The following is a 14,629-nucleotide window of genomic DNA, read 5'->3' as shown; positions in this document are numbered from 1 at the left end:
GAGCATAATCCAGTGGGTGCAGGTGTACAGGCACCACTCTTCTGTGGAGGGAGCCTGTATGGACCCTCGTCTGTGCACGTTATGACATGTGAACGCCTCACACAGTGTGATGTTAGGAGAACCGTTGGCATATGAGTGCCTCCCTGGCCTGACGAGCACGCAGGTGAGCCGGTGTTCGGCGCATGGGTCGTTCCTCCTCCTCTCCCTCTTCCTCCTCCTCCTCTTCCTCCTCCACCTCCTCCTCATTGTCGTCCTCAATGTGGGTGGCGGGTGTGCATGGGGCCTCCTCCAGCGGCACCCCTCTCTGTAGTGCCATGTTATGCAGGGCACAGCAGACAACTATAATTCGTCCCACTCTGAATGGCGTGTATTGGAGCGCTCCCCCGGAACGATCAAGGCACCTGAAGCGCATCTTGAGCAGCCCTATAGCCTGCTCAATTGTAGACCTGGTAGCAATGTGGCTGTCATTATACCGACGCTGTGGCTCGGTAATGGGGTTCCTCAGAGGTGTCATAAGCCACGTGTGCAGGGGATATCCCTTGTCGCCGAGGAGCCAGCCGTTGCCGGCGTTGGGTGCGTGGAAGAGGGGCGGGACGGTGGACTCCCTGAGGACGAAGGCATCGTGGCAGCTGCCAGGGTATCTGGCGCACACGTGTAGGAATCTCTGGCGGTGGTCACAAATGAGCTGGGCGTTCATGGAGTGATACCCTTTCCTGTTGATAAACAGCCCTGGCTCATGTGGAGGTGCCCGTATTGCTATGTGGGTGCAATCGATTACACCCTGCACCCGTGGGAAGCCAGCCACAGCATGGAATCCAACCGCCCTCTCCGTCTGGCTGCGCTCATCCATGGCGAAGTTGATGTAGGTCGAGGCCCTGCGGAACAACCCATCGGTGACCTGCCTTATGCACTTGTGTGCAGACGACTGACAGACCCCGGTGATGTCCCCCGTGGCACCCTGGAAGGATCCGGAGGCGAAGAAGTTGAGGGCAGTGGTGACTTTGACGGCGACGGGTAAGAAGATGCTGCTTGGTCCATCCGGGAGCAGCTCGTCATTGAGGAGGCTGCAGATGTCGGCGACTACCTGGCGAGTGACTCTGAGCCTCCGTATGCACTGCTGCTCAGAGAGGTCCATGAAGCTGAGCCTCGGTCTGTAGACCCTGTGCGGAGGGTAGTGCCTCCTGCGACGCATCTCTCTCTGCGGATGCCCTCCATCCTGCTGTGCAGGTGGATGTGCCGCAGCACCGTGTTGTGGGGATGCATGTCTCTGAGGCGGACGGCGTGGACTGCGAGGCTGCTGAGGCTGGTCATCCTGTTCGTCCTCCGAGGATGTCAACGCAGCACCCATCTGGCAGGTTTAGGTTTGCGGGGTTGTGCACGCTGGAAAAGTGTGTCCTCGCACAGGGGTTGGACTTCCACGCCGGTGAATCTTCTTGCTTGGAGGAGGGTGGTGGAGGGCAGGCGTTGACCAATGTTACGGAGTGTCCTCCTGCGTTGGTGAAGGCTCTCCCCCCCCCCACCTGTGGAATGCACCTTGGCAGCTGCCACAGGCTGCTGGCTGCAACACGTCCGTTGAGAGTGTGAGTGTTTCCCCCAGTATGGGAAACAGTCTCATTTCACTGTAAAATCCGACACCTGTTAAATAAACAGCTCAATCAGGTCATTTAATGACCTGAAATACCAAGATAAATACACTCAAGTGGAACCCCGCTGGCTTTAATTGCCTGCGGGATTCCCACCAGCGGGGCCAACGCACGCACCCCCGCACGTCAGCGCGCAACCCGGAAGTGGGCGGGATCGAGGCGCGATCCGGTCCCGCTCCTCGAAACCGGGATTTTAGAGGCCCCCCCGCCGAGAACGCACCCGGAACCGGGTGCTAAAATCGGGCCCTTTGAATATCACCAAATCATAGAATAATATAGCACAGAAACAAGCCAATCGGCCCATCATGCCTGTGTCAGCTCTTTGAAAGAGCTATCCAATTAGTCCCGTTCCCCTGCCCTTTCCCCATAGCCCTGCAAATTTTCCCCCTTCGAGTATTTATCCAATTCCCTTTTGAAAGTTATTATTTAATCTGCTTCCACCACTCTTTCAAGCAGTGCATTCCAGATCATAATTCACTGCATAAAAAAGATTCTTCTCATCTCACCTGTGGTTCTTTTGCCAATCACCTTAAATCTGTCAGTGGATACAGTTTCTCCTTATTTACTCTATCAAAACCCTTCATGATTTTGAACTCTATTAAATCTCCCCTTAACCTTCTGTTCTAAGAAGAATAACCCCAGCTTCTCTAGTCTCTCCACTTAACTGAAGTGCCTCATCCCTGGAACCATTCTAGTAAATTTCCTCTGCACCCACTCTAAGGCCTTGACATCCTTCCTAAAGTGTGGTGCCCAGAATTAGACACAATACTCCAGCTGGTGCCTAACCCATGATTTATAAAAGTTTAGCATAACTTCCTTGCTTTTGTACTCAAGGCCTCTGTTTACAAAGCCAAGGATTTGTATGCTTTTGAACAGCCTTCTCAACTTGTCCTGCTGCCTTCAAATATTTGTGTACGTACACTCCTAGGTCTCTCTGTTCCTGAACCCCCTTTAAAATTGTACTTGGGTATACTGGCAATAGTTTATTTTGCCACCTCATTCTTCCTACTAAAATGCATCACTTCACGCTTTCTCCATTAAATTGCATTTCCCATGTGTCTGCCCATTTCACCATTCTGTCTATGTCCTTTTGAAGTTTGCTACTATCCTCCTCACTGCTAACTACATTTCCAAGTTTTGTGTCATCTGCAGACTTTGAAATTATGCCCTGTATACCCAAGTCCAAGTCATTAATATATGTCAAAAAGAGCAGTACCGACCCCTTTGGGACACCACTATATACTTCCCTCCAGTCTGAAAAACAACCGTTCACCACTACTCTCTGCTTTTTGTCCCTTAGCCAATTTCGTATCCACACTGCCACTGCCCCTTTAATTCCATGGGCTTCAATTTTACTAACAAGTCTAATATGTGGTACTTTATCAAATGTCTTTTGAAAGTCCATATACACAACATCAACCTTCATCACTCCTCTCCGTTACTTCATCGAAGAACTTAATCAAATTAGTCAAACACGATTTGCCTTTAACAAATCTGTACTGGCAGTCATTTATTAACCCATATTTTTCCAAGTGACAATTAATTTTGTCTCGGATCATTGTCTCTAAAAGTATCCCCACCGCCGACGTTTGGCTCACTGGCCAGTAGTTGCCGGGTTTATCACTCTCCCCTTTTTTGAATGGGGTATAACATTTACAATCCTCCAGTCCTCTGGCACCACTTCCATATCTAAGGAGGATTGGAAGATTGTGCCAGAGCCTCCGCTATTTCCACCCTTACTTCCCTCGGCAACCCAGGATGCATCCCATCTGGACCATGAGCGCTGCCATCCTTTTAAGTACCTCCTCTTTATCTATTTCATCCTATCCAATTTCTCTACTACCTCCTCCATTACTGTGACATTGGCAGCATCCTCTTCTTCAGTGAAGACAGATGCCCTCTGCTTCCAAAAGAAGATCTCCTGTTTGGTCCGTAATCGACCCCACCCTTCCTTTGACTACCTTTTTACTATTTATATGTTCATAAAAGACTTTTGGGTTCCCATTTATGTTACCCATTAATCTATTCTCAGGCACTCTCTTTGCCCCTCTTATTTACTTTTCCAGTTCTCCTCTGTTCTTTCTGTATTTATCTTGGTTCTCTACTATATTATGAGCCTGACATTTATTATAAGTCTCCTTTTTCTGTTTCATTTTAATCTCTGTATCTTTAATCATCCATGTTGTGGAGATGCCGGTGATGGACTGGGGTTGACAATTGTAAACAATTTTACAACACCAAGTTATAGTCCAGCAATTTTATTTTAAATTCACAAGCTTTCGGAGATTTTCTCCTTCCTCAGGCAAATGTTTCAAGATCTCCTTGAAGCCTACGCATTTATACATATTGAACAATAATACATGGTGGTCCCCTTAAACAGGCTGCAAGATTGGTTAATTGGAATGAACACCCATTAGCGAAATGCACCTGCAAAGCCAAAACATGCTGCTTTACATTTTGTATTTCTTTAACACTCTTTAAATATAGACAAGCAGCTTCAAATCAGCTTTAAATTAAACTAAATGTACTTTTCCATCTTAGTCTTTAATCATCCAGGGAGCTGTGTAAATTAGGGGCCTAACACCTGTTGAAGGACCCTATCCAGAAACTTTGCTTTCACCATCCCATCATTAAGACCCTCCCTCCAATCTGGAAATCGCTTCTTAAAAACCCTCCACCTCTCCATCTCCCTCTCCTCCTTTAAGTCCCTCATTGAAACCTACCTCTTTCGGTCAACACTCCTAATATCCTCATCTTAGGCTGGGCTCTCTACACCTCTGTAAAGTGCTGGAATGCTTTTCTACAATAAAGGTGCTTTTATAAATAAAATTGTTGTTGAATATTGATAATGTCTAGATCAGATCTACACTTGTTTCAAATGAAAAGATGAGCATCTTCATCAACACATAACCTAGCTGTGACCATAATAACTATAGAGTGTATACAATACATCTGATTCCATGAGTTCGGGATAAGAAATAAGATCTCTCATGTCTGCCACACTGCCTCATTTTATTTTTACAGTTTGTCTATATTTACAAACTATTGTATCATCATTATCAAACTAGAAACCCCCAATGAGACTAGGCTTGCCAGGCTGATTCCTGATTTTCAATGCTGAGCTATATTGCAGGTCACTCTAGAATTCACCTACATGTAACTATGTATTACTTTGTTCCTATGTAATGTGTCCCTTCCTTTTTCACGGTCAGATTTGCATTGTGTGAACTCAAATATGTAGGAGTAAATATAATATTGAAATTTGCAAGGACTGTTTTTTAAAAACTTTTTTTATGCTTTACAACTAAATCTAAATGATGTATCACTGAAATTCGCTCTATCCGTATTCCCAACTAAAGTTTTTTTCGCCTTAACTCCCTTTTTCCCCTTAAACAGGCTGCAAGATTGGTTAATTGGAATGAACACCCATTAGCGAAATGCACCTGCAAAGCCAAAACATGCTGCTTTACATTTTGTATTTCTTTAACACTCTTTAAATATAGACAAGCAGCTTCAAATCAGCTTTAAATTAAACTAAATGTACTTTTCCATCTTAGTCTTAACAACCACTTTCATACTTGGTCAATTATCATTTTCCACTGACCAGCATGAAACTATAAACCTATTTAATCAGAAAAGAATGCAAATTTTACAATGAAACACTTCCACTATATTAACAGTACCGGACAGAAAGAAACCAATTCTTTATGGAGCCTCTCCAGGTCACCAGCAGCTAATCCAGATACAGGCTCAAAGAAGTTCATTGCAGTGCCTGTAAGTGCACTCTTAAATGACAAATAAGCAGGGAACACCCTCACTTGATGAGAGGATATACTTATCAGGAAAGACTAAACAAGCTGGGGCTCTTTTCTCTAGAAAAGAGAAGGCTGAGGGGTGACCTGATAGAGGTCTTTAAGATTATGAAAGGGTTTGATAGGATAGACATAGAGAAAATGTTTCTGCTTGTGGGGGAGTCCAAAACTAGAGGTCATAAATACAAAATAGTCACGAATAAATCCAATAGGGGATTCAGGAGATACTTCTTTACCAAAAGAGTGGTAAGAATGTGGAACGCGCTACCACAAGGAGTTGTTGAGGCAAATAGCGTAGATGCATTTAAGGTGAAGCTAGATAAGTACATGAGGGAGAAAGGAATAGAAAGATATAGTGATAGGGTTAGATGAAGAGGGATGTTAGGAGGTTTGTGTGGAGCACAAACACCGGCATAAACCAGTTGGGCCAAATGGCCCGTTTCTGTGCTGTAGATATCTGTAATTATTTAACTATGTAATACATGTACTTACACCCTCACTAAACACATGTACTTACACCCTCACTCAACACATGTACTTACACCCTCACTCAACACATGTACTTACACCCTCACTTAATACACGTACTTACAAAGTCATCCGCTGTTATAGCAGGAGGATCTGGAAAACAAAGAACTCCAAGGTAAGGTGCGTATAATGCATTCCACATAACCTCTCTAATCAGATAATACATGTCGATAACAAATATTGAGACTACCTACCAAAATGTCTTTATTCAGAAATCAAATCACTGTTACATTCCTAAAATGTACTCCTCCCCTTACAAACTATCCCTAGTTATACCAATCAGATCAAATATTACAGGGCTGTATTTTGCTTGTCGCACCAACCAAGGCAATTAAAATAAAAGATTACATTTTCCGGTTTCAGAGTTACAAATGCAGGAATAGGCTTGTGTTCTATAAACTTTTCTTCTCTAACATTCATTCAGTAGGTCAAACTCTTCAGCTCACATTGAAATATACATGAAATAGACAGTTGTGCAAACCGCGGTTTCAGAGATCAAATCCGGTAAATAAGTGATCGCCATGAATCTATATGCCCACAAGAGCGATCTGTGTCCACATACCAGTCGTTAATTTGTTTGGTGATATGTTTCCCTGCTCCATTGGCACAGTCCGGTTTCAGAACAAAATCAGGCAGAAGCTAGAGATGAGAATCGGTAGTCGCGACCTTAGCCCTGGCTGGAACAATTCCTACTGAGAAGGGGCGATTCTGCCTCTCGGAGCCTTTGGGGTATCGGTCGACGCAGTTAACGGAGCTGAGACACACGATGCCTGCTTGCTGAGTAATTTTCAGGAAAGGGGCAGAAAACGAGAGCAGTGCTGGACCTGTGAGAACAAAATAAGAGCTGCTGCGTGGTGCCGTGTTGATTGCAGTTCTGGGTTGCTATGGAGGTGCAGACACAAGCTTTAGACATGAACTCAACAAACAATACTCCCGCAGTCCATGTTCCTTCACTTGGATACAAAACTTCCCGAGCTCTCGGCTTACTTGACTACTTCAAAATATGTCCGGTCGGGCAAACGATTAAGAAAAAAAGCAAATGATTCTACATGCCAGTGAATTCTACGTAAAGGACGCCCGACACCAATATTGTCACTCCACTGAAACACTGATATTAAGACTGTCGCTCGGTTCTGATGAAAGACCATCGACCTGAAACGTTAACTCTGTTTCTCTCTCCACACACGCTGCCTGACCTGTTGGGTGTTTCCAGCATTTTTTGTTTTTAGCTCAAGAGAGAGCATCAGTTAGCAACCGGACGTCATAAAGCAGCACATCACAACCCAGCAGATCGTGTTTTGGTTTAAAGAGCGGGGTGGGGGGTAGACAAAAAGTAACCATAAGTAGTTATTTAAGCAATCGAAATATTCTCCACTGAATCAAGGTTAGGCTTTTCAGATACAGCGTTGTTTTTTTTTAGTAGCAACATTGCCGTCCATTTTTTCTTTTGAGTTCTAAAGCATGCACATTTATGATAAGAGTACTCAAGAGCGTTAAGATATATGAGGCAACAAAGATTGTGAAATGCGTTACAAGGAAGCAACAGGTGGATGAGTTTCAGGTAGCGCTGTCTGAAGTTCCGAATGTGGCCCCATATTGGATCATATCCAGTAGACAAAGCACATGAGAAATACCAGGGATGGGAAAAGGCCACTGGGCTCATGGAAACTAATCTCTCCAGTACATTAACTTTCCTATCATGGTATCTAATTATATTTGAAGTAATCCCAGTGTTTAGTCATTATTATCTTGTTTGGTAGGCTATTCCAAACTTTATTCTGATGATTTATTTTTCACTAATTTCCATTTATGTTCTCCAATCTTGTTTTCATGATGCACTTTTGAATAAGGTTTACCTTATCTATACTTCTGATGCAGATGCTGCCAGACCTGCTGAGTATTACGGTCCTGTACCCATGCTAACCCAGTGTATAGCTACTTGTACAAATACTCAGTCAACAGATGGCCTGTTTCTTGATGCTATAACATCAGAAGGTGGTTTACACCAAAACAAAAGATGTGGTTGCTAAAGAAACCACATACTAAGACCTGATAATATTGAAAGGCTACGTAAACAATAGACATTGCAGAAGCCATGTTCAAGGCTGACATAGAACAAACTGTTTATGCAGCAGAGATAAGGGATAAGGTAGCCACGTTAACATAGTATAAACCATCTTTGGTGGTTTATGACAGAGTCAGCAAAGTGGGATGGTTTACAAACAGGAGATTAGGACAGAGGTGCACAAGTGCAGAACCATGCAGCCGAATAGTACAAAGATAGGGCATACTCCCTCTCAAAAGTTAGAGCTCTCAGAGGGGATTGTCGGAAGTCCATTGCCACAGGCAGTCCACAAAGGTCAGGTCTGATCACCCTGAATTCAAGTATAGATCAGGTTGTATTCACTGCTTGTCATTCAATGTAATCTGTAGACAGACAAAACTATAATACTGCTGTGAGTCAATCTATTAAAAACTTACTATTTTATGACCACTTGGGCTAGAATAAAGCAGAAGTTATTGTTGAAGGATTAATAACCAATAGTTGCGACAGTAACGGGGAAAATCTTTTTCTGCTCAACATCTAGGTACGCAATAGCAAGATGTAGGGTCATGATGGGTACGGTAGCATAGTGGTTTAGGGTACGGTAGCACAGTGGTTATGTTATTGGACTAGTAATCCAGAGGCCTGGACGAATAATCCGGAGTCATGAGTTCAAATCCCACCACGGCAACTGGGGAATTTAAATTCAATTAATTAAATAAAATCTGGAATTAAAATACTAGGATCAATAATGGTGGCCATGAAACTACCGGATTGTCGTAAAAACCCATCTGATTCACTATTGCCCTTTGGGAAAGGAGACCTGTCGTCCTTACCCGGTCTGGCCTATATGTGACTCCAGACCCATAGCAATGTGGTTGATTCTTAATTGCCCTCTGAATGGCCTAGCAAGCCACTCAGTTGTACAATCTCGCTAAAAAAAAGTAACAATAAGAATAAAACCAGAAGGACCACCCAGCATCGGACCACTAGGCACCGGACACAACAAAGGCAAACCAAGCCCAGTCGACCCTGCAAAGTCCTCCTCACTAACATCTGGGGACTTGTGCCAAAATTGGGAGAGCTGTCCCACAGACTAGTCAAACAACAGCCTGACATAGCCATACTCACAGAATCATACCTTTCAGCCAACGTCCCAGACTCTTCCATCACCATCCCTGGGTATGTCCTGTCCCACCGGCTGGACAGACCCACCAGAGGTGGTGGTACAGTGATATACAGTCAAGAGGGAGTCCTCAACATTGACTCTGGACCCCATGAAAACTCATGGCATCAGGTCAAACATGGGCAAGGAATTCTCCATGCTGATTACCACCTACCGCCCTCCCTCAGCTGATGAATCAGTCCTCCTCCATGTTGAACACCACTTGGAGGAAGCACTGAGGGTAGCAAGAGCACAGAATGTACCCTGGGTGGGGGACTTCAATGTCCATCACCAAGAATGGCTTGGTAGCACCACTACTGACTGAGCTGGCCAAGTCCTAAAGGACATAGCTGCCAGACTGGGCATGCGGCAGGTGGTGAGCGAACCAACATGAGGGAAAAACTTACTCACCAATCTACCTGACGCAAATGCATCTGTCCATGACAGTATTGGTAGGAGTGATCACCACACAGTCCTTGTGGAGACGAAGTCCCGTCTACACACTGAGGACACCATCCAACGTTTGTGTGGCACTATCACCTGTGCTAAATGGGATAGATTCAGAACAGATCTAGCAGCTCAAAACTGGGCATCCATGAGGCGCTGTGGGCCATCAGCAGCAGCAGAATTGTATTCCAGCACAATCTGTAACCTCATAGCCTGGCATATTCCTCACTCTACCATTACCAACAAGCCAGGGGATCATCCCTGGTTCAATGAGGAGTGTAGAAGAGCATGCCAGGAGCAGCACTAGGAGTACCTAAAAATGAGGTGCCAACCTGGTGAAGTTACAACTCAGGACTACATGCATGCTAAACAGCAGAAGCAACATGCTATAGACAGAGCAAAGCAATTTCACAACCAACGGATCAGATCAAAGCTCTGCAGTCCTGCCACATCCAGTCGTGAATGGTGGTGGACAATTAAACAACTAAAGGGAGGAGAAGGCTCTGTAAACATCCCCAACCTCAACGATGGCGGAGTTCAGCATGTGAGTGCTAAAGACAAGGCTGAAGCGTTTGCAGCCATCTTCAGCCAGAAGTGCCGAGTGAATGATCCATCTCGGCCTCCTCCCGATATCCCCACCATCACAGAAGCCAGTCTTCAGCCAATTCGATTCATTCCAAGTGATATCAAGAAACGGCTGAGTGCACTGGATACAGCAAAGGCGATGGGCCCCGACAACATCCCGGCTGTAGTGATGAAGTCTTGTGCTCCAGAACTAGCTGCGCCTCTAGCCAAACTGTTCCAGTACAGTTACAACACTGGCATCTACCCAACAATGTGGAAAATTGCCCAGGTATGTCCTGTCCACAAAAAGCAGGACAAATCCAATCCGGCCAATTACCGCCCCATTAGCCTACTCTCAATCAACGGCAAAGTGATGGAAGGTGTCGTTGACGGTGCTATCAAGCGGCACATACTCACCAATAACCTGCTCACCGATGCTCGTTTGGGTTCCGCCAGGACCACTCAGCTCCAGACCTCATTACAGCCTTGGTCCAAACATGGACAAAAGAGCTGAATTCCAGAGGTGAGGTGAGAGTGACTGCCCTTGACATCAAGGCAGCATTTGACCGAGTGTGGCACCAAGGAGCCCTAGTAAAATGGAAGTCAATGGGAATCAGGGGGAAAACTCTCCAGTGGCTGGAGTCATACCTAGAACAAAGGAAGGTGGTAGTTGCTGTTGGAGGCCAATCATCTCAGCCCCAGGACATTGCTGCAGGAGTTCCTCAGGGCAGTGTCCTAGGCCCAACCATCTTCAGCTGCTTTATCAATGACCTTCCCTCCATCATAAGGTCAGAAATGGGGATGTTTGCTGATGATTGCACAGTGTTCAGTTCCTTTTGCAACCCGTCAGATAATGAAGCAGACCATGCCCACATGCAGCAAGACCTGGACAACATCCAGGCTTGAGCTGATAAGTGGCAAGTAACATTTGTGCCAGACAAGTGCCAGGCAATGACCATCTCCAACAAGAGAGTGTCTAACCACCTCCCCTTGACAGTCAACAGCATTACCATCGCCGAATCCCCCACCATCAACATCCTGGGGGTCACCATTGACCAGAAACTTAACTGGACCAGCCACATAAATACTATGGCTACAAGAGCAGGTCAGAGGTTGGTTATTCTGCGGTGAGTGACTCACCTCCTGACTCCCCAAAGCCTTTCCACCATCTACAAGGCACAAGTCAGGAGTGTGATGGAATACTGTCCACTTGCCTGGATTAGTGCAGCTCCAACAACACTCAAGAAGCTCGACACCATCCAGGACAAAGCAGCCCGCTTGATTGGCATCCCATCCACCACCCTAAACATTCACTCCCTTCACCACCGGCGCACTGTGGCTGCAGCGTGTACCATCCACAGGATGCACTGCAGCAAGTCGCCAAGGCTTCTTCGACAGCACCTCCCAAACCCGTGACCTCTACCACCTAGAAGGACAAGAGCAGCAGGCATATGGGAACAACACCACCTGCACATTCGCCTCCAAGTCACACACCATCCCGACTTGGAAATATATCGCCGTTCTTTCATCGTCGCTGGATCAAAATCCTGGAATTCCCTTCCTAACAGCACTGTGGGAGAACCTTCACCACACGGACTGCAGCGGTTCAAGAAGGTGGCTCACCACCACCTTCTCAAGGGCAATTAGGGATGGGCAATAAAAGCAGGCCTTGCCAGCGACGCCCACATCCCAATGAGCGAATAAAAAAGAACCCTTACTCTGTACACTGACTGCTGGAATGTATTACATGCCATTACCCCGATTCTCCTCGTTTTGAAAAGCAGACTGAATATACACTCTTATCAAAGACTCAGGCTCCAAACCAAGATTGTAACTAAAAACAGGTAAGTGAATAGTATAAAAGAGTGAATCATACACTTTGCTATTTGAAGAGAATTGGAGGTAATGTGTGATTGGTTGGGAGGTGGGAATGAGAGGTGTTTAAAATAATAAAGGAATTCAAGGGAGCGAAATCAGGAAGCACTTTTTCACACAAAGGGTAGTGGAAATCTTGAGCTCTCTCCCCCATAAGCCTATGGATGCTGTGTCAATTGATATTTTCAAGACTAAGATTAATAGGTTTTTGTTATGCAAAGAATATCGAGCAAAGGCAGGTAAATTGAGTTGAGGTACAGATCAGCGGTGACCTAATTGAATGGCGGAACAGGCTTGAGGGGCTGAATGGCATACTCCCCCTGTTTCTATGCAATTATATACAAGACTCCGTTCACTTTCGAAGCTTACTTTTGCTCTGTCAACCATGCTGTAGTTTCAAACTAGCTTAGCTTCTCTGCTGGCCAGCATAAATTTAGCAGAACTTTTTTGTTGGTTGAAACGCTGACATAAAAACAGAACATCTGCTGGGCATCCTGCAGTCCACCTGGAAACTATCTCTCCACTAGCATAAAGTCAGATCAGATACTTCTTTTGAAGATGCACTGAAACAAGAGGCTGCATTTTCTCCAACAATATTAAATTTATAGCCAGTATGCATTGCATCTATTTACATCCAAGTCTATCCATAGAAAGTATCAGAATATATGCCATCAGTTTTCATTGCTGGGCACAATCTTCAGTTAAATGTGTTAAGCCTTTTATTGGAAAGAGAGAACAGCCAGAAATGTCATGCAAAATTTGTGTTCCCAACAGCAAACAAGTGATGCAAATTTGTGTGACTTGCATCACTGTTCAGAAACAATAAAAAATTAACCAAGGAAAGTGCTTCTTTAATCACATCAAGTCAACATACATCTCCCCAATGATATATTCAACTTCATATTGTTTTTGTATGGAACTGTATTTGCAAAAGTTTTCATATCAACACTGAATATTGTTCAGTAAAATTTCCCCCCCCCACGCCCCTGTAGACTTACAGCTTAAGTACACAATGCACTTCTGACCTCCAAATCGTTTCCTCTCTTCTGAAAGTGATGACTTACACTGGGCTATAGGTTCCATCAGTATCAGCAGTTCCACATTACCTTATCCAAGTATGGATTCTTTATACGTGCCTAGAAACTGAATCTGCAGGCTAATAAATTGTACTGCTTCCCTCCCCATCCACGCCCTTGCTATCTATTTTTAATACATATAAACACACACCCTTCAACAGGACAGACATTGTCCATCAGGAACTACCCATGTCCTGAGAGACTTTTCACATCCTCACCCAGGTTAATAAGACTTACTGTAGCAATATCCAGAGATCAGTTAACAGCACTGATAGGATTAAAACCGTAGATTCTCCTAGTCTACATGGACCACTGGCAGGACACCACAGAATGCATTTACTTACTGTACCATTAAACGAACCCAATCAAAATTGTTGAGGTGGGTGGAAAGAGTTTGAGTATACCTTAACACATCTAAAGAGGATATTCTGAACCTGAAGAGAGAGAAACTTTTATGGTTGTTTAAACTGTTTCCTTCCTGCCTTTTAAAGATTTACATTTTTAAATTGTATCTGGGCATATACAGAGCTCTCTCCTGTTACGGTACCAGCAAGGCAGGAGAAAGGCTATGTAACCACGATTCTGCCTGGCTGGAAGCCGAACCAGTTATAGATAAATGCACCTTCAGACTGTTATAGTACAATAACAGTCTTCGATCACCATGGGTCTCATTTTGTCTATGCGCACCTGTCTATGGCTAAGTGCCAGCACTAAATTTCAGGACAAAAACTTGTCCTCCTGAGAGCCTGCTGCATCTTTAAATTATTGAAGCTCTGCTGCTCTTAACCCATGTTTAAATTGCAACTTTAGCCTCACTGCTAAGTGGTTTCCGCTTCAGAGGGAGTGAAAGGTTGCAGTACAAATCAACAATCAGTGGACCCACCTGACTCAAGAGAGAAGCCCTCTTATGGAAGGAGGCTCACTCATACCATTTGTGCATGGACTATCATAGTATCATAGTATGGTACAGCACAGAAGGAGGCCATTTGGCCCATTGTGCCTGTGCCAGCTCTTTGAAAGAGCTAGCCAATTAGTCCCAATTCCCTGTTCTTTCCTTCAAGTATATATCCAATTCCCTTTTGAAAGTTACAATTGAATCTGTTTCCACCACCCTTTCAGGTAGTACATTCCAGATCATAACAGCTCGTTGCATAAAAATTGTTTCCTCATGTTGCCTCTGGCTCTTTTACCAATTACCTTAAATCTGTGTCCTCTGGTTACCGACCCTTCTGCCTGCCACTGGAAACAGTTTTTTCTTATTCACTCTATCAGAATCGGTCATGATTTTGAACACCTCTATCAAATCTCCTGCCATGTAAAAAATTTAAAAATGTAAACGTGCAAGGGGAAATCTAACTAACGGCAGACCTTCAATTGGTCCAAAACTTTATACCTTCTGCATCTCACTCTACCAAGTCCCACATCACCCATCGTCCCTTTCCCCACTGACCTCCACTGGCTCTCTGTCCAACAGA

General features: G+C 44.7%; 1 protein-coding gene across 1 annotated transcript in view; it reads right to left on the bottom strand.

The window, feature by feature from the left end:
• LOC137308573 (regulator of G-protein signaling 22) overlaps positions 1 to 13,161 on the bottom strand; it is a 150,207-nt gene extending 137,046 nt beyond the window's left edge. Inside the window, exons 1-3 of the mRNA XM_067977192.1 lie at positions 13,077 to 13,161; positions 6,677 to 6,807; positions 5,327 to 5,428 (exon numbers count right to left, since the gene is read on the bottom strand). Coding sequence (XP_067833293.1) covers positions 5,327 to 5,428; positions 6,677 to 6,807; positions 13,077 to 13,161 — 318 coding nt within the window. The remainder of the gene's footprint in view (positions 1 to 5,326; positions 5,429 to 6,676; positions 6,808 to 13,076) is intronic.
• Between the last annotated feature and the right edge of the window lie 1,468 nt (positions 13,162 to 14,629).

Source organism: Heptranchias perlo, chromosome 3 (genome assembly GCF_035084215.1).
Source record: "Heptranchias perlo isolate sHepPer1 chromosome 3, sHepPer1.hap1, whole genome shotgun sequence".
Taxonomy (NCBI): Eukaryota; Metazoa; Chordata; class Chondrichthyes; order Hexanchiformes; family Hexanchidae; genus Heptranchias; species Heptranchias perlo.
The sequence above is the reverse complement of the archived record's forward strand: the minus strand, read 5'-3'. Positions and strand labels throughout refer to the sequence as shown.